At 48.5% G+C, this 19788-nt stretch overlaps 1 protein-coding gene across 1 annotated transcript in view; it reads left to right on the forward strand.

Annotated features, from left to right (window-relative positions):
* Nucleotides 1-4250: 4250 nt before the first annotated feature.
* The window catches only part of LOC101993440 (L-gulonolactone oxidase), a 21061-nt gene continuing 5523 nt past the window's right edge, over nt 4251-19788 (forward strand). Inside the window, exons 1-9 of the mRNA XM_005355550.2 lie at nt 4251-4419; nt 7897-8087; nt 9092-9193; nt 10236-10361; nt 11840-11934; nt 13289-13379; nt 15668-15853; nt 17501-17608; nt 17752-17825. Coding sequence (XP_005355607.1) covers nt 8085-8087; nt 9092-9193; nt 10236-10361; nt 11840-11934; nt 13289-13379; nt 15668-15853; nt 17501-17608; nt 17752-17825 — 785 coding nt within the window. The 5' untranslated portion in view covers nt 4251-4419; nt 7897-8084. The remainder of the gene's footprint in view (nt 4420-7896; nt 8088-9091; nt 9194-10235; nt 10362-11839; nt 11935-13288; nt 13380-15667; nt 15854-17500; nt 17609-17751; nt 17826-19788) is intronic.

Consider the following 19788-nt stretch of genomic DNA (forward strand, 5'->3'; position numbering starts at 1 on the left):
TTTTTTTTTGGTTTTTCGAGACAGGGTTTCTCTGTAGCTCTGGTGCCTGTCCTGGAACTAGCTCTTGTAGACCAGACTGGCCTCGAACTCCCAGAGATCCTCCTGCCTCTGCCTCCCGAGTGCTGGGATTAAAGGCGTGTGCCTAACTCTCAGAGTACACATTTCATATTACATGGCAAATATCTGTATCTACATATACACATGTATTTAGTGTAAGTTATGACTACGGAGGCTAAAGAGGCTCTAGCACAGCCTTCGGAGTCTCAAAGGGGCCTGAGATGCAAAAATTCATAGGGATGCCCAGAGAATCTCCTCAAGAATAAGGTAACAAACCAAGCTTAGGGTCTGTGGCTGTTGCTGCTGCTGCAGAGCTATAGAACCAGGCTGCATGGTCAGAGCTGACCTGCAGAAGCAACATGTGCTGGAGGCAATAGAGGTGACAGGCAGTATTATAAGCCATATCTTGGTGGGCTGTCTTCCTGTTGTCTAGAAGCTGTCTGCCTGTTGTCTAGGAACTGTCTGCCTGTTGTCAAGGAACTGTCTGCCTGTTGTCTAGGAGCTGTCTGCCTGTTGTCAAGGAACTGTCTGCCTGTTGGGGCCCTGATGCATGCGTTGGATGGTTTGATGAAGTCAATGGGGTTTGTCACTGTCTCTGTGTTAGATGTCCACCTCTTTATGGGGTCTGGGGAAGCTGTGCCCTGTACTCAGTCTGGTGTTCAAGAGGTTCTCAGGCTTGGTTTTATTAATATGAATTTAATAACCCATGTACTCATCATGTGGGCCCAATCCACTGGGATAAATGCATAAGATGGCAGCATTTCTGCTTTTAGGAGTTCAGTCGCCAGTTTCTGATGCTCGGCTAGGGACCCACGGTGTTGTTCATCTGGCCAGCTCAGTGTAGCCATCCTCCATGCTCAAACAGAGCCAGCCATTACTTACAAAGCAGAGTCACTGAGGGCAAGGCGTAACCTGAAAAACTGTGCCAGACCATAAGGAGTAACAACCGCATTTCAAGAAAGGCGGACTGACAACTGGCAGGACTCATCCAGGGAGAGAAGATCCTCTCTGGTGGAGACTTGAAATTCAGCCTTCCTGTACCCCTTCATGGGATTCCTGGGGGAGGGGGATTCCAGTTCCTTGGGGTCCATTGTTCCAATATCTGATTGTCAAAGAGAGGGGTACAAGTGTATCTCTTTAGAATAGCCTCATTCCTGCCAGGAGTGCTACACCCAGACCCCAAAGCACTACCCTCCCTTCTAAATGTGTACCGTGAAAGCATGACCATTCCAAGGAGATGTGTTCTGTTACAGAGCACATGATACGGAAGATTCTGTTCTTCTGGGTTAGCAATCCTGAGAGAGGTCATGACCCCAGCCCTTTGGTAAACTCTGAACCACCAACATCGATTTTCTTGTCAATGAATGTTTGGAAAAAAACTAAGTTGTAGCAGTTATTATCTAACAAGCTGAGTCTCCCCTACAGGAAGAAATATTCCATAAACATTGGCCCTCCATCACACTGAGGATAACACACATCAAATTAAGTGATGTACACCATTTTTGCTGACTTTCAATGCACTTTCATTTTCTTTTCCAATAAAAGAATTTTATACCATTGATGCGACTGGCTTCCATTGGGGAGGGAACATCGCACTGTGGGCCATTAGCCAGAAAGCTTTTGCCCTGGAACTGGTTCAGAAAACCTGGGCAGAGGAGGCAGGGAACCCACAAACAGATCCAGGCTACAAGATTTCCCAGGCCTGTGCCATGGCACTAGACTCAGAAAGACTCAGTTCGTCAAAAAGAAGATCTCGACCTAACTCCAGCTGAAAGAGAAATTGTGGAAGACGAAGCAGGACAAACTTGGCTTGAACTTGGAGGGACTGGGTTTGGGGAGGGGGGTAGCAGAGTAACTGATGTGCCAGGGGCTTTTAGAAACAAGTTAGCCGGTTTGTCTAGCCACCCTCGGGACTCCCCTTCCTCAGCAGCAGCTTGGATAACGGCAGAAGCAGGTCCTTGATAACTGGTCAAAGGATGGAGCATGAGTATCTCTCTGGTTCTGGGTGGAAACACAACATTCTGAACTGAGATGCCAATCTAGCCAGGGCTTCCCAGAAAATAACAAAGGTGTTCCACTGCCTCTGCCCTTAAGAGTTGGTCCAAATGAGACTGTCAACCACCTGGGCAAAAAACCATCTCTCAGTAAAGCTGTCTATCCCAGAAAGTTTTAGAAATAAATAGCAACTACCTAAGTCTGATGGTCAGCACAATGGTGCCTTTGGGCACTGTCCATCACCATGAGAAGTTCCTTGGCCATTGCCCAATGTCACCCTCAAGAACTCATCGAGTTATTTCTGTCTGTCTTCTGCATTATGTTCTGTGGCTATTGTCTGAATTCACTTATCAGAAATCATGAGGACTGGGGATCCTTAGGGTAGAGTAAGATCCTGGTGTCACAAGGACCCCAAGCCTGTCTTCCGGGTATCCTTGAAAACATATATAGAAGTCCAAAGATTGTCTTTTTAAATGAAATCATATTTATACTTAGTATGACTACAAATTTAGCTTTGAGCACATTAAAGAATTTGATCCTTTTTAAGGTAACAGTTTACAACAAGTTAGAAGTTTTTGTAGGATTAGGGTTTTACAGTTTCAGGCACACATCGCTAAGTTAATTGCTAACCTGAGTATACTTTTACAACCTTTGGAATTTACCATACAAAAATCCATTCCAATCCAAAATATCTTGGAAACTTGCCATCGTCTACTTAGTCTAAAAATAAGATAGAAATAATAAACAGAGGGTTCGTTAAGACTAAGAAATTTTATAGGTGCTACCTTTTACCAATGGCAGCCACAGCTGTTCCTGGCTTTCCTCCTAGGCAGGCTTTCCCTGCTAGCATTTTCTAGAGACAGAGGTGCCAGAAGTTCAGTGTCACTGTCATGTTTCAGTGAGATTGTCTTTATTTATTATTATTATTATTATTATTATTATTATTATTATTATTATTATTACAAGGAAACAGCTGAAAGAACACATTAAGCCTCTTTTCCACTTTTGTCTTCTTCCCAGTTCTATCTCCAAACCCTTCACGCCCCATTCATTGCAACGCCCTGTTAAGTAGACTCCATCCTCAGGCGCCTCCTTCAAAATGTTTCCTCCCTCTATGCCTTTCTACACTTACAATTCTTCTGCAATATTCATTTCTCTTGAGCTAGGTCCATTTCCATTCTCAGTGCATCTCCGTCCTTCATGTCCCTCAGATTTACATGTGAGGTCAGCTAATGCTGAGCCTCCGTCTCCCTTCAGGATAGCCATTTTGGGTGCCATGAGCAGACTGGGGGTGCAAAGCTACCCATCATGACTGGAAGGCGCTGATTCTTCCTTAGTCCATCCAATAGAAGACCATCCAAATTTACACAAACAGCAGAGTCAGGTAAAATAGCCAATGGCTGAGAAACATCTAATAAAAGCTGATTGACTGTAGCGAGCTTAGATTCTTGAGTTGTATCACCTGGGATGGGTACAATCTTTGTGGGACACGTGGAATTCGTGTATATGTTCCTTGTCTTTTCAAAGAGTTAGCTACAAAAGCAATCTTTTTTTAGATTGAAAATCCGAAAACTATAGTATTTTTAGATGTAATTTTAGGCAATAACCATGGATTTCTTTAAAAAAAATCTTTTTTTTCTTTTCTTTTTTCTTTTTTTGTTTTTGTTTGTTTGTTTGTTTTCCAAGACAGGGTTTCTCCTGGAGCCAATACTGGAACTTGCTCTGTTGACCATGCTGGCCTTGAACTCACAGAGATCCACCAGCCTCCCAGCCTGGGATTAAAGGCACTTGCCACCACTGCCCGGCTATCTTTAGAAATTTTAAGAGGGGCCGGGCGGTGGTGGCGCACGCCTTTAATCCTAGCACTTGGGAGGCAGAGGCAGGCGGATATCTGTGAGTTCGAGACCAGCCTGAAAAACCAAAAAAAAAAAAAAAAAAATTTAAGAGGGAACACGGTGGCTGCTCTTGGTTGTCAACTTGACTATATCAGAAATGAGCTACAATTCAGAAATGGAGGGCCCACCTGGGATCCAGATCTTGAGGTGAGAAGACAACATGCTTTTGTTCTGGATCTTGAGGCTGGGGGAACACACCTTTGGTCTGGAGCTAGTCACGGGAAGACACACCCCTTTAATCCAGACCTTGAGGCTGGAAGGCCACACCTTCTGCTGAGAGTCTGTATAAGGACAGTGAGAGAAGGAAGGGTTCATTCTTCGCCTGCCTGCCCTTGCCTCGTCAGTACATCCATCCATCACTGGCATTGGGGAGACTTCTTCCAGATTCCAGCATACAGAGGAGACCAGCTGAGACACCCAGCCACGCACAACTGCTGAGATTTTCCATTCATAGCCAGCCATTGTTGGATTAGTAAGTCATTCCCATGAATTTCCATATATATATGAGAGAGAGAGAGACATCCATTCTGTAAGGTCTGTGAATCTAGAGAACCCTGATTAATACAGGGAAGTGTTTGGATAATTTTCTGTAAATCCCAAGTAGTTTGATAATACAACCTGCTGATTAATTATCAGTATGAAACCAATAATGGTCATTACCAGTAAGGGATTATTTCTATGAGTTATTGCTTTAGCAACTGCATTATTTAATAGATTAATAACTTACTCCACTTTAGACATTATATTTATTGCATAATTTAACTGAGAATTTCCAGAAAGCGACATAAAAGCAGATCTAACTCCTCAGGAGTGATAGCAGATAAGAACGCACCCAATGGTGATCTGAAATTTTAGATTTTGCTCTTACCGTGAAAGTTGAGCCTTTAAGCATTGATTAGATAAGCAGGAGAAAAGACTATCTTCCATATAATGCTGGCTAATACCTCTGGAAATTTAAACAGCGTTGGCTGACTGTGTTATGCCTGATCGTGATTGCGTGCTTGCTTTCTTTCTTAACTTTTTTTTTTTTTTTTTTTTTTTTTTTCTTTTTGGTTTTTCGAGACAGGGTTTCTCTGTAGCTTTAGAGCCTGTTCTGGAACTCTTGTTCTACAGCTCTTGTAGACCAGGCTGATCTCGAACTCACAGAGATCCGCCTGCCTCTGCCTCCCGAGTGCTGGGATTAAAGGCATGCGCCACCACCGCCCGGCTTCATGATTGCTTTCTGTCCTAGGAGTTGAACTTGTTTTCAGGTTTTTCCCATTAAGGGACCGTATTGAGTTATTTCCTGCTATGGGCAAAAACCAAAAACATTTAAACAAAAATTAAGCAAACAAATACAAACTCTAAGTTCTGAAGTAACCAAGCTAGCTCATGTCTTGATGCTGGAGTCCACGGGCCAGTCCTTGGAATTCACTCTGCTCCTCCAGAGCTCAGAGGCCAAAAAGAGGCTGCAAGAGACGGTGAGTTCCCACCAGTTCACCCAGAAGGGAGACAGCCCCACTGTGGCTCTGTGACCACTGACAAGGCTGGTCACCATTTGGCCCATCCTGCCAAGACCTGCCAAGATCTGTGGCGGAGAATTTTCTCTCTCCTTTTTCTTCCTTTTTTTGTTTCCTGAGAGGTTCCAAGCAAAACATTACCGTACTCCAGTTTGCAAAATAATTACACGGAATTTTTATCTTCTCTTGGATGGGCTATCCTTAGAACACTGTGGAGCTATAGCACTGAATATTTTGCTCCTTTGGTTCTTAATGGATATCTCAATAATTGCACAACGGGCTTTGTCTCAAAGGACCGAGCAGAACTGCATCAGTTTCCACTCTCTCGCTTACAGTCTCGACCCCTTGGGTGAAAGAACCAAGTTTCCTAAACCTCATTTCTATTTGAAGGAAATTTTTCTTAGCTTCTCCCAGGGTCATGTGTCCCGTGTTGAGGTGCCCACTGTGGTGATTCTCCTGCAGGCTTTACAGCAGGCAGGGAAAAGACAATTAGGGTTAGGTTAGAAACTTGGCCCAGCCCGTCTGGCCCAGATTTTACTTTAGCCTTTACCAAAGCAAAATTTTGGAAAAGCAGTATTCAGACAACAATTAACTCAGTCCCAAGGACACAACTATCGAAGACATGTTTGTTTTTGTTTTGGGTTTTTTTGGTTTGTTTGTTTTGTCTTGTCTTGTTTTGTTTGTTTTTCCAAACAGGATTTCTCTGTGTAGCTTTGGAGCCTGGAACTCACTCTGTAGACCAGGCTGGCCTCGAATTTACAGAGATTTGCCAGCCTCTGACTCCCGAATGTTGGGATTAAAGGTGTGCATCACCGTCCTGCTTGAGGACATGTTTACATTAAAGCTCTTTGCAAAGTACTGTGGCTTCACCGGTATGATGGGTTCCTGTGGACTGAGAAACAATGTTCAGGGTAAGAGTCTAGGGAACATGACTGAAGTAGACATGACACCTGTGGTGTCAGGATTAGTCTAGCCCTATGATAACACAGAAGTCACCGAGGGTTTTATTGTCTAAAAGCGATGCTCTAGATTCAGGGGGATGGGCCGGAGAGATGGCTCAGTGGTGAAAAGCTTTGGTTACTCTTCTAGAGGACCTGGATTCAATTCCCAGCACCCACATGGCAACTCACAATTGTCTATAACTCCAGTTCCAGGGGATCCGACACCTTCACGCAGATGTACATGCAGATGAAACACCAAGGCACATAAAATAAAAATAATAAATAAATGACGGGCAGTGGTGGTGCATGCCTTTAATCCCAACACTCGGGAGGCAGAGGCAGGCGGATCTCTGTGAGTTCGAGGCCAGCCTGATATACAAGAGCTAGTTCCAGGACAGCTAGGACTGTTACATAGAAAAACCCTGTCTCGAAAAACCAAAAAAAAAAAATTTTTTTTTAGGGGGGAAAGGGTCAGGGATAAGTAAAACCATCAATTCTGGGAGATTCAGCATAGGCCCGTCTCATTGGACAGAAAAGGATCCCCAGGTTGTGAACTACGCCATTCCTGGCACCCCAGAAAGAACAGCAAAGCCCGTCATTCCCTTGCAGAGGCAAACCACAGGTTTGACTTTCCTGGCTCTTCCAGTGCTTATCTGTGTGTAAGAGGCATTTTTGCCCTCCACACCAGACACTGAGTTCTCCAGAGATGAGCCCTTGGGCTCCAGGGCACAGCCTCACCTTTGTGGATAAGAGCCCTAATTTGGAGGGTGGTCTGTGCTGTGAGGTAGTGCTGTTCTTAGAATCCAAGGTAGCTGCGCGTGGTGGCCCACGCCTTTAATCCCAGCACCTGAGGCAGAGGCAGGTGGATCTCTGAGTTCAAGGCCAGCTTGGTCTACAGAGTGTCTTCCAGGACAGTCAAAACCACACAGAGAAATCCTGTCTCCAAAAACAACCAAAGTAAATGAAAAGAATCCATGGTGGCTCTAAGGACAATGACTTATCTCCACATCTTAGGGAAAGGTGAGACACAACAAGGGCAGAGGAGTCAGGCTCCCGTCCTGCCTTTAGTCACCTTGTGGGTCCAAGTGAGGGATCTGTGAGTTTTAACCCAAACAGCCTTTGAGGGTCTGCTTCAGTAGGATGCCAGTTAGACTCCAAATGCCATAGACTACCATTCAGCAATCTCATCCCACAACCATCATAGGTCAGCATGGAAGCGGGGAGCAGTTTCAGGGGGGCTCAGTACCAGGGCTGCATAGGGACCTGGCTTTGAAGGGCCCGTTTGGCTGTGTCAAAGCCAGATACCTAGGCAGTCAGTCTTGTTCTGAGCCTGGGAGCGGGGATTGGTGTCTTTGGCTCTGAACCCCCAAGGCTGGGTGCAGAACTCAGGCTGTGGGTTTTAGGATCACAGCAGCTGCGGTTGAATGTCTATCTTTCAGCCTTCCTGGGAGCATCCAGGCAGGGGGCAGGGCCTAGATACTATTTACAGGGATTGTCTGGATTTTGCAGGGGGAGGAGCCCACTCGGCACTGTTTACCTGCCACGGGCCAAACGCATTGGTGACCAATCCACCAGTCCCATTCTGACTGAGGTAACCCAGAGCTGAGGTTGCCTGACCACTGCCCCTACTGCCTAGGGCTTTGTTCGACTCTCCTGGGAACACTTCAAGTCGTCTGACACCACAGACTACTGGAACCATGGTAGGAATGGCGGGGACCCATGATGCAGCTAATAGATCAGGTCAGCTGTGTCCAGGAGGCACCTGTGTGAGCCAGTGAGCCAGCTGTGTCCAGGCGGCACCTGTGTGAGCCAGCTGTGTCCAGGCAGCACCTGTGTGAGTCAGGTGTGGGAGTGTGCACCTGTGAGACAGGTGCAGGGTGGCAAAGTCAGGCCGAGGCTGGAGTCATGGGAGGGGCCATGGGGATCCTCCAAGTGCTCTTGGGGGAACTGTTGGGGCATTAAAGGAGGTAGAAAGCCTAGGTTGGACTCTTAACGCCTTCAATTGGGTCTCTGCAAACTTGGGGAAGACCCTTTCACCTCTCTGAGCCTTGATTTTTGGGCAGCTGAAAGAGGACTAATATCCTCTATTTGGTGACATTATTATAAGATCTAATAAGAGATGACATATAGAAGACCCAGCTATACAGTGTCTGACTGGCTATACAGAGGTGTGCAACGGGATTCTGATTCCCAGGCTGGAGGTCAAGAAGATGATATTGCCTTTTAGCCCCTGAGACACACCCTGCTAGAAAAGCCACGTCCCAGCCCTTGTCTCCTGGCCCACCTCTTCCTACTCTTTCCCTGCAGCCCCTGGCCTCCAGCACTCTTATCTGCTAAGCCCTCAAAATGCCTGGAGTAGGGAATGACCTGAGGTCTGGTTTATCAGGTTTCCCTTGTTGTTTGACCCGAGCCAACCCCTTGGCCTCAGAATGGGCCGAATTCCCTTCTGTCTGATCAGGAGGGAATCACAAGATAACACCAGGAAACCCTGTGTGGGACGCCAGCTTCAGAGCAGCCGCCACCCGTTTGATCTTCCTAAGTGGCCCTGACCTAAGAACCTTGGCAACCAAAGGGAGCCGGGGCTCTGGCTGTGGCTGCGTCCTCCCCTCTTTGTGTGTGGGATGTGGGGTTGGTGATGTGACAGCCTACAATTAGGGCAGAGTGGCTGCTCACCAGTTGAGACCTGGCTTTCTTCCTGGTACAGGTCCATGGATGCAAAGGGTTCCAGTTCCAAAACTGGGCGAAGACCTATGGCTGCTGCCCAGAGATGTATTACCAGCCCACATCAGTGGAGGAGGTCAGAGAGGTGGGTCCAACACCACATGGGCTGCCCAGTCTGCAGCCACAGTCCTGGCCCTGGAACAGAGGTCAGTGGGGGGCTTCCTGGTCTAAGCCCACCACAGTCCCTAACTGCTGTCCCACTTAGGTAAACACTAAGCTCCTCTTCCTGCTTCCCCCCCCACCCCCGCCTTCAGGTCTGCCCAGCAGCCAGCTGTAATTTAGATGCCCACCACAAGGTGTGCACAGCGATGTGCCAAAAGCAGCCATGTCTGTACTCCCATCTCAGACTTCTGCAATGAACTCCATGCAAAACCTTGTGCACGGGCATGCACACACATGTGCACGTATTCATGCATGCCTGTGTGTGCATATGCATATGAATGTGTACATACATATGCATAAGCATATACATAGGTCTGCATGCATATGCATCTATCTGCACAAGATATACATACACACACATATATACATACATCTATACACAGACACACAAACAGACCTGTGCATAGATACCTGTTACAAATGCACATTTATGCATATATATGCATGTAGGCCTGTGCATACATATGCACATCTATGGACATGCACATATATATGCATGGGGTTGAACACCTATACATATATGCATGAGTGCTTGTGCACATACATAAACACACATGCATAGATACACACTTACACTCATATCTAAGATGACTTTCTGAGAAGAATCAGGGTTGCCGGGGAAGGACACTAGTGAAGGGATTGAGGGCTGTACCCTAAGAGGCGAGAAAGAAGCACCAGGAATAGATGAGAAGCTGGAAAGCAAACTGACTTTGGTGGCAATTGAGGGATGAGGGAGGGAACCAGGAGTGTGCTTTTGGCATAGCTACCTAAGACGACAGTTTCTGAGATGTATTAGTCCCAGCTTACCTCGAAGCCCATCTCTCTGGCTCTCTGGAACCAGGCCGGGTCCACTAATGCCAAAGGTTCACTCTTCAACTTCTTCCCTCCTGCTGCAGACTACACCTGGCCCCGAGGAGCTCCCGGTTTCCTCTCTGAGCAAGTCCTGACTGACCTTGTCTTGGCAGGTGCTGGCCCTGGCTCGGCAGCAGAACAAGAGAGTGAAGGTGGTGGGCGGTGGCCACTCCCCTTCAGACATCGCCTGCACTGATGGCTTCATGATCCACATGGGCAAGATGAACCGGGTTCTGCAGGTACTGGGGCCTGTGGCTCTTCTCCCCAGCTGTTCCTAAGCTGATAGCTTCAGCCTGTGTCCCAGACTCCATGCTGTCCCAGTCTTGGCCTTAGTCCTCAGCCTCTTCCTGCTCTGGGTCCCCAGAGCGACACCCTGATCCCTGGCCGTCCCTGGGCTTGCTCAGGCTACTCGTCAGGTCTGCCTGGCCTGGCCACAGAGAAGATGGCCATCCCTTCTCTTACTGTAGTCTTTATTCCACCTCTTTCAAAGAGGTGAGGAGAAACAGACTCTCAGAGAGTAGCATCACAGTGACTACTCCACAAGAACCCAAAGCCACACTGAACTAGGCTTACAAAGAGACATGAAGATCAGAGACAGGCAGTGACTTGCCTGTGGTCACAGAGCAAACAACAGCAAAGCTAGACCCAGACTCAGAACTGCCACTAGCTTCCTATTGCAATATTGTCCGTGCAGTTTGCCTACTAGGGACATGGGATCCCAGAAACATATGCATAGGACTTCAGTCCTCACCTGCCAGGACCGGCTTCCCCTGAGCTCAATTCCACAGAATTCTCTCCCTTCCCCGCAGCCAGCTAGCGATGACCTAGGTTTCTATCCCGTGCCCGTATTTGCTCAGACTGGCAGGCTCTGTCTCTTAGCGAACAGCCGTCATGGCAGTAATTAACTCTGATTGCTAATTAGTGAGAACTGGACTTCAGCAATTGATTTTCCAAGCTCTGGGCCCAGGGTGGCTGTACGAGCAAGCACTTCGTGGTTGGGCTGGTTTGGATCCTCGTCCCAGCTCTGCCACCAACTTTTCTGTTTGCATGACCTTGGATCTTGGTATAGCCCCTGGCTGCCGTCAGATCTCAGGATCCCACAGTTAGCCATTGCCCAGGTCTTTGGAATGAGAGCATCCTGAGACTTTGTCCTCCAAATAGCATGACCAGGCCCTGTGGCAACAGACCCTGTCCACACCTTCCCAGTGTGGACAAGGTGAGGAGCGTGGGTGTGGCCCAGCCCCCATCCTAGCCCAAGAGTCCCAGAACAAAGCTCTTCGCTTCTCTGGCTCTCGTTCCCTTTGCCTGTGAAAAGAGCAGTTCCACGGACATCCCTGAAGGCCTAAAGGGAGGCTCAGTCAAGAGCCCAGCATGTGCAAAGGCCCGGATTCCACTTACAAAACTAAATAAAGAGCTGACTTTGTGAGACCAGAAGCAAGGGTCTGAGGCGCGATCTGTAATCCCTCTGCTTGGAAGGCTGGTACAAGAGGATTGCACCTTTGAGGCCAACTGGGGCTCCATAATAAGATTCTGTTTCGAAGACAAACTTTTCCTTAGTGTCCCAGCATTCTTGGGCTCAGTACCCCCATTCAGATTGAAAAGTGGCTCAAGCTGACCGCAGGCTAGGATAGCCATACTCACATTCCAGAGGGGTCTGACTGGGGACCAAGGGCCCGAATGTAGCCTAGCTCCTCCCAGCCAGTGCTATTTCTGGCAGGTGGACACGAAGAAGAAGCAGGTGAAGGTAGAAGCTGGTATCCTCCTGGCTGACCTGCATCTACAGCTGGACAAGCATGGCTTGGCCATGTCCAAGTAAGAGCCCCTCCTCCGGCCCCCACTGGGCCAGAGCTGCCTCTCCCCTCCTTGCTCTGGGCCCCCACACTCAAGGATCTGGCAGTGAGACAGTCACACTTCTTGGGGTGTACCCCTTCCTCAGAGCTCTGCCCTTCCCACTTGGGATGGCTTTACTCGTCATGCCCCATGAGTTAAGGGGGGGGGGGGAAAGGTCCAAGTTTAGCAGAGTTTTGAGCATTGGTCAATGGTCTTGAACCAGGATAAGGCAACTGAGGATTGAGTCTTTCCAAAAATTGGCACTTTACAGCTACAGAGCCCAATACACAAAGACAGGTAAAACAGCCCTGGGAGGGACAGAAAAACAAGGTGGCCCTTCATGCCATGGCCTTCTGGTCCTTCTATCCAAATGCCTTTGTCCTTGTTCACCTTAGTCCTAGGGTTACCATTAGCACAGCAGTCGAATGCAGCTAACAGGGTAACTCTGAGAAAGTACCGCCAGATGTCTGAACAGTGGTGTAGAAATCTCACTGCAACTGGAATTAACTCTGTGGAAATCTGGGGTTGATCTTCCAGTGTTGGGGTCGGCTCACCTCACCTTCCTAGCACAGGTCCCACAATTCTATACTATGGAAACCCTTGTCCCCACCTCTCTCCCAAGGTCAGGATGGCTAGGGTATTTATAGGGTGATCACCATGTATAGGCCATGTTTAGGCTCTGGAGAAGTAAAGACAAAGGAAACCCAGACCCACCTAACAGGAGCTCCAGCAAGGGGTGGGTAGATACAGATACTGACCAGTACTGTACAGGAAGGAGGTTCAACAGCAGTGTTGAGGGGACCGAAAGACTTCAGGGGACCCTAAATTTAGCATGACTCTGAGCCTGGACCCCGAGTCAAAAGGAGCTTAGCTTTGTCCTAGAGCCCTGAGGAAGTTGTGTGGGTTCCAAGTAGGACGGGTGGGAGACTCACCTACCCAGACCTGCTGGGATAGCTGTGTGTTTAGAACCAGAGAGGTACCCGAGCCTTAGTGAATTGGGAGCAGAGGAGTCTCAGCAGAACCTGTGGTTCTGCTTAGAGAAGATGCCTTTGGTAGGCAGGTAAAGGGACCTGTTGGGCTACAGAGACCTCAAAGGCTAAATAGTCAAGCCTCCCTGCAAACAGGCCCATGCCCCCACCTGCTCATCTGCTGGTCATGGAGGTCTGGGAACCGAGGCCTGAAGAGATGGGCTGACCACAAGCTAGGCCGTCGAAGGGGAATGGGGGGATTCTCAGGGAGAAAGAGGGTCTTCTGTCCCAGAGAGCATGGATGCATCTGGGGCTCCCTGAGAAGTCTGACTGCTCTCTGTCTCCCTTGCTCCACCTGCTGAGCACAGTCTAGGAGCAGTGTCCGATGTGACGATTGCTGGCGTCATTGGGTCTGGCACACATAACACGGGGATCAAGCATGGCATCCTGGCCACCCAGGTGAGTCTCCCGTGTCCATGACTACCCAGGTGAGTCCCCTAGGTCCATGAAAGATTAGATCCATCTCCCCATGGGCCCGAGACACTTGAAAGTGCCCCCAGAAATGCCGCTTCCTTCCCTAAACCTTGCCAGGCCTGAAGGAGCCCCAGGTTTGTCACGGTCTTAGCCATCCCAAGGGACACTCTCATCCCCACCCCTCTACATCCTCATAGGCAGCACAGAGCAAAGGGCACCAACTCCTTTGGAAGTTATAACCAGGAGCCAGGCGGGGGATGGGACTACCCAGGGTAGCAGTGGAGGTAGGGCCTGCAAAAGCATAGGGGTAACCTATGGCAGAATCTGTCTGTCCTTCATTTTTAAAAAAATTTATTTCAATCCATCTCTCCCTGGGTCTGCATACACTGGTAGGGTCCCTAGCTTCTGGGTACATTGCTGTCAAAATCCTCAGTCAAAACGAAGATAGCCCAACCCACAGGGAGAGGACACAGTGTGAAGCTCATTGAATAGTGTCTGGCCGAATGGCAGTTCAGAGCTACCTGCCTCAGGAACGGCCTTTCTGAAACCAAACACTTTCAACTCTCCACACTGTCAACTTGAAGTCCTTCATGGCCATTGCCTTCTCAAAGCCGGGCTTACTGACCCAGGGGCCCAGTGGTCTCTGGGGATATAGGCAGCACTCCCAAGAGATGAGCCCAGTGTATCACTGTCTAGGACCGATGTCAAGATGGTCATGTCAGCTGCTCCGCGCTGGTCGTCAGGGTGTAAAACTAATTTAAGAGGGTCACTCATTAAAACACGCATAGGATTTATTGGTTACTTTTCTTTGGAAGCCCACTGAGCAGGCCTGGAACCAAAGAGGTGGGGCTGGTTCTGCATCGCAGTCATGCAGATGACGACGATATTGGTCGTTTTTTGATACCATAACAGTGTCTGAGAAAAATGTGCTTCAAGAAGGAAAGGTATATTTTTACTCAGTGGTTTAAGAGGACCAGTAAGACCCAGGAAAGCTGTTTGCTACACAGCAGCTAGGAACCAGGGATGGCAAAAGAAGGGACCGAGGGCAGGAGAGGTTCTTCCAGGGCACACCCCCAGTAGTATATTTCTTCTAGTTAGACCCAACTCTTGACTTTTTCACAACCTCCATCAAACTAATAGTCAACCCGTGGATCACTGAGGTCAAATCTATCATGATTTGACGGCTTCCCCCAGACCCATCAACTGGCAACCAAGACTTTAACACATGCACCTGTGGGGGACATTTCAGATTCAAGGTAAAGGAGTGGCCAGCTCTCGTATTGCGTCGGCTTACAGTGGAAGGTTAGTCCCAGGCTTCACACTTGATCCTCCTACCTTCCTAGGTAGTGATGGCTGCCACCTGTTGAGGTCACAGGAGTGACTAATTCAGAGCCCCACCCTGCACAGGCCTTCAGATGCTCGTGAAGCATCTCTCACAGGTCTGCTCTTCTCAAGGCTCTGAATCTCCAACGGTGCAACAAATACCAAGATGCCACCCTGTCCCCACAGCTGGCCACGGTGTCCCATTTCTGTCAGTTCCTCCTCTCTGCTCTTGGGTCACTGTTAATCAGATTAGTTCAGCTGTAGCTCTCCTCTGTCCCTGAGCAACCAAACACCAACTGCGCATGTCAGAAGCAATTTCCATCCAAATGAGCAGGTAGCAGAGTACAGAGAAGGACCTCGATAGCCATGAGAGAAAGCCCTTCTGCAAGTGGGGACCCCGGGGACCTCCCTCAGTTTGCAACCAAAGGCCTCAACACTCACAGAAACCCAAACTTTCTAGTCAGGTGAGGCTAAGCAGGAGAGTGCATTTCCTGGGGTGGGAGGAGTCCTCTGTTGATGAGGAAGACTCCACACAGCCGGGTAAGGCTGTTGGGATCTCAATCCGCTGTCTCATCTGAGGGTGCACATGTGCTCGCTCAGCCTTGTGAAGCACGTCTCCTGGGGATCTGTGTCTCCAGGCAGCAGAGTATCACCAGGCAGTGGAGGTCAGCTGCTTCTTGCCTGTGAGGTCACAGAATGATGGAGGAGAGGCCAGGCCAGCAGGGTCCCATGTGACGTCACAGTTGAGCGCTGATGCCGGGTTCAGCTCACCCACTTCTCCCTCAGTTCCCAGAATGCCCTCTCAGGTAGTATAAGACACCTAGCTAGGAAGCTGTGTGGCTGGCCATGGTGGCTCCTGGGAGTAAGAGCTGCCTGGTCTCTGTTGTACAAGTCTGAAAGCTGCGCGGTTCTGAGCAGGCTATTAAGAGTGACACTTATTCCTCTGCCAGGTGGTGGCCTTGACCCTGATGACGGCTGACGGGACAGTTCTGGAATGCTCCGAGTCAAGCAACGTGGATGTGTTCCAGGCTGCCCGGGTGCACCTGGGCTGTCTGGGCATCATCCTCACTGTGACTCTGCAGTGCGTGCCCCAGTTCCACCTACAGGAGACCTCCTTCCCTTCAACCCTCAAGGAGGTACTAGCCTTCTGCTCTCCACTGCCCAGCCTCAGAAAACAAATGAAGGGCCCAACCAGGGGTCCTCACCCTCAGACAGTTCCCGTGGACCTCTGGTGTCCTGAGGGAGAGGGGTTTTCATTTCACACACACACACCCTTTCTTTCTTGGCCCAAGAGAGACTGGTCAGAAACATGGTGAACTTTAAGACCCAGAAGAGCCTCAGGGCTTACTGACCTGTAGGTGTGGAAGGGGTTTGAGCAGAGATCTGCCCCGGGAAAACATGAGGACTAGCTAGCTGTTCTCAGGCACTGACTGGCACCTGTCCTATGGGGGACATGCCAGAACTCCCTTACCATGGAAGACACCACAGGCGGAGATCTGGGCCCAGTCTCTAAACATGGTCACATCCTAAGGAGCAGAGGTCAGTTAGGGAATCAGCGTAGGAATCTAGCAGACACAGGTCAGGCAGTGGCAGAGAACGTCAACCCCTGGGAAACCGATCAATGAGAGGGTCCGTCACCCCGAAAAAGGGGGCTTTTGTGAAAGAGGAGCCTTTGAAGGCTGTGCAGAGCCCAGAGGGGTTAGCTAGCGAGGAGAGGTGGGGTTCCCAAAGCAGCAGGGAATGGGTGTCCACAGCATGCTGCAGGGAATCAGATCAATCCCAGGAGGCCATCGCTGACCTCCATGAGAACAGCTGCAGAGGGGCTCCTACAGGTGAAGGAGAAAAGGACCATCGCAGGCTAGGAAGGGATGCGTATGTAGCTAGGACCATGTTCCAGCAGAGAGGTTGTAATCTTGCATGCTGCATTGTTAAATCTTTTGTCCTGCTTCCAAGTCCAGCTAGAATGTACTGATGCTTAATCTGGAGCTTTTGACCAACAGACAGGGTTTGTCTGTCCAACTTTAGCTGTCCTGGAACTCACTCTGTACACCAGGCTGACCTCAAACTCACAGAAATCCACCTACCTCTGCCTTCTGAGTGCTGGGATTAAACAGGCATGCTACCACACCCAGCTCCTATTTGGTAATATTAAGACAATTTCAGTATTTTCTTCAATTTGAAATAAACCAAAACATGCCCAGGTCTGGACTTGGGTTTATTGACTTCTCTCTGTGACTGAGAGCCTCTTCCTGTACCAGTTTCTTTTGCATGGTGGTCACCAATGTGTGCTAGGCACATGTTAAAGGGGGAAGCTTACAGTTTCAGGGCGTTCTGCCCATCACAGAGGGAGAGCACAGTAGACAGCAGGACGCAGAGGAAGTGGGGTACAGGCAGGGACCAGTTATGCCTTAGCTCTGACCTTCCGATAATATCTTCATATTATGAATTCATCAATAGCTTGGCTTGGGTAGGTGGTGGTGGTGGCAGCAGCTCACACCTTTAATCCCAGCACTCAGGAGGCAGAAGCAGGCAGATCTCTGAGTTTGAGGCCAGCCTGGTCTACAAGACAAATTATAGAACAGCCAGCATTATTAACACAGAGAAAACCTGTCTCAAAAAAACTAAAAAAACAGAAACTCATTGATTTGGTAGAGTCAGCACAATCTAATTATCTCTCGAGACACTCACCTAGACCCACTCAGGGGGCTTCACTAATCCAGGTGTTTCTCAATCAAATCAAGTTGACAGTCAAGATCATCTCCCCTACTTCCCTCTTGTGCCAGGTCCTGGACAACCTAGACAGCCACCTGAAGAAGTCAGAATACTTCCGCTTCCTCTGGTTTCCCCACAGTGAGAATGTCAGCATCATCTACCAAGACCACACCAATAAGGTAAGCGCAGTGCAGGCCCAACCTGGCCCAGCATCTCCGAGCAGGGGGCTGCTGGTTACTAGCGTACTCACTGTCCATCCTCACCACATCCCGCACACCCTCCCTAACCCAAGGTAGCTGACATTTGTTGTCCTGACGCCTAGGGAAATGGGCTTGTCATTGAACATGAAGAGAAGAAGAGACAGGTGAAGGTGGGAAGGAAGGTGGCTAAGATGGGGTCCGGCATGTCAAAACCGAGATGTGGGAGAGAGACAGAGAGAACTGAAGGAGCAGACAGGATGGATGAGTGTGAGACACCTTCCTTCTCTAACACTTCCGCTCTTCCACTTCAGTTGAAGAAAAAGCATATTTTGTCTCCTTTAGTCACAGCCTTGCAGATATGGGGCTTCTTAGCAGAAGGAAAGAAATGTAGCAGGCTTTCTTTAGGGCCACCAACCAGCTCCCAAATCATGACTCGGAGACTTACTATTCATTATGAATGCTCACATCTTAATGCTTGTCCCACTAGCTCTTATTAAAAACTGAAACTAACCTGTCTCTCCTCTTCTACATTTTGCCTCAGCTTTTTGACTTTCCCTTCATTCTGAATGTCCTGCTCCGTGACTGACTAGCCCCGGGCTTCTCCTCCTTTGTCTTCCGGGTCTTTTCCTCCACTCGAGTCTAGCTTCCTCCTCCTACTTTTTCTCTGTGCCTGCCAGCCCCGTCTATCCCTCTACTGCCTAGCTATTGGCTGTTTAGCTTTATATTAGACCAATCAGATGCCTTAGGCAGACAAGGTAAAACAGAAACACATCTTTACATAATGAAGCAGATGCAGCATAAACAAATGTAACACACCTTTACCCAGTTAAATAGTCTGTCACATAAACAAATATATCACATCTTTACCTAGTTAAAGTAATATTCTATTCCACAACAAACAAAGCCATCACTTACCAGCTGAGGTGTTGTTGGCTCAGTTAATAAAGTGCTTGCCATGCAAGCATGAGGACCCATGTTTGCAGCATCCCCAGCATCCAGAAAAAATAAATATAAAGAGGCTTTGGGTGGTAGCACACACCTGTATCTCTACTGGGGAAGTAGAGACGGGAGGAATCCTGGGGCTCAGTGGCCAATCAGTCTAGCTACTAGGTAAGCTCCAGGTTCAGTGTGAGACTGTCTCAAGAAATTAAGATGGAGAGACTAAATAAGATGCTCAGTATTGGCTTCTGGCCTGCACAGGTGCACAGGTACACATATAAGCACACACAAAATGAACCTTTAAAATGCCATAATTTAAAAATGAATGTCAGTGGTGTCCAAATCCTCCTGTGTGTAGGGGACAGTACGGGGTTTGTGAAGGTGACTGCTGAACACCTGGATCACAGGATCTCCAGAAAAGACAGCGACTGTTAAGCCTGACCTGATGACCTGAGTTCAATTCCTGGGATCCACATGGTGGAAATTAACTTTGCCATGGAGAAAAAAGGCTTCCAATTGTTCTGGTCATCTCACTTTCCTCCCTCCTCCTCTAACCTTAATCCCTCCTGGGACATGTCTTCTACAGTTGGTTGTTTTTCACTCTTTGCTCTTATGGGGAGGGGCTGCCACCCAGCTCCCAAATAAATCACAAGGAGGCTAATTCTTTCTTATGAATGCCTGGCCTAAGCTTGGCTTGTTTCTAGCCAGCTTTTCTTAATTTAAATTATCCCATCTACCTCTTGATTGGGCTTTTTCCTTTTCTTCTGTATACATTACTTTCACTCTTACTCCATGGCTGGCTGGGCGGCTGCCCCTGGTGTCCCCTCTCCTTTTCCTTTTTTCCTTTTCTTTCTTTCTTTCTTTCTTTCTTTCTTTCTTTCTTTCTTTTTTTGGTTTTTTGTTTTTTGAGACAGGGTTTCTCTCTGTAACTTTCCTGGCTGTGCTGGAACTCACTTTGTATACCAGGCTGGCCATGAACTCACTGAGATCTGCCTGCCTCTGCATCCCAAGTGCTAGCATTAAAGGCATGCACTGCCTGGCTTCTCCTTCTTTTCCTTGTTCCTTTATCTTTTCTCCCCAAATTTCTCCTCCTATTTATTCTCTCCACCTGCTATCCCCACCGATCTTTGGTCTTGCCTACCTATTGGCTGTTCAGCTCTTTATTAGACCAATACAGTGTTTTAGACAGGCAATTAACACAGCTTACCTCCTCTGGTGTG

This window comes from Microtus ochrogaster, chromosome 17, assembly GCF_000317375.1.
Source record: "Microtus ochrogaster isolate Prairie Vole_2 chromosome 17, MicOch1.0, whole genome shotgun sequence".
NCBI classification, from domain to species: domain Eukaryota; kingdom Metazoa; phylum Chordata; class Mammalia; order Rodentia; family Cricetidae; genus Microtus; species Microtus ochrogaster.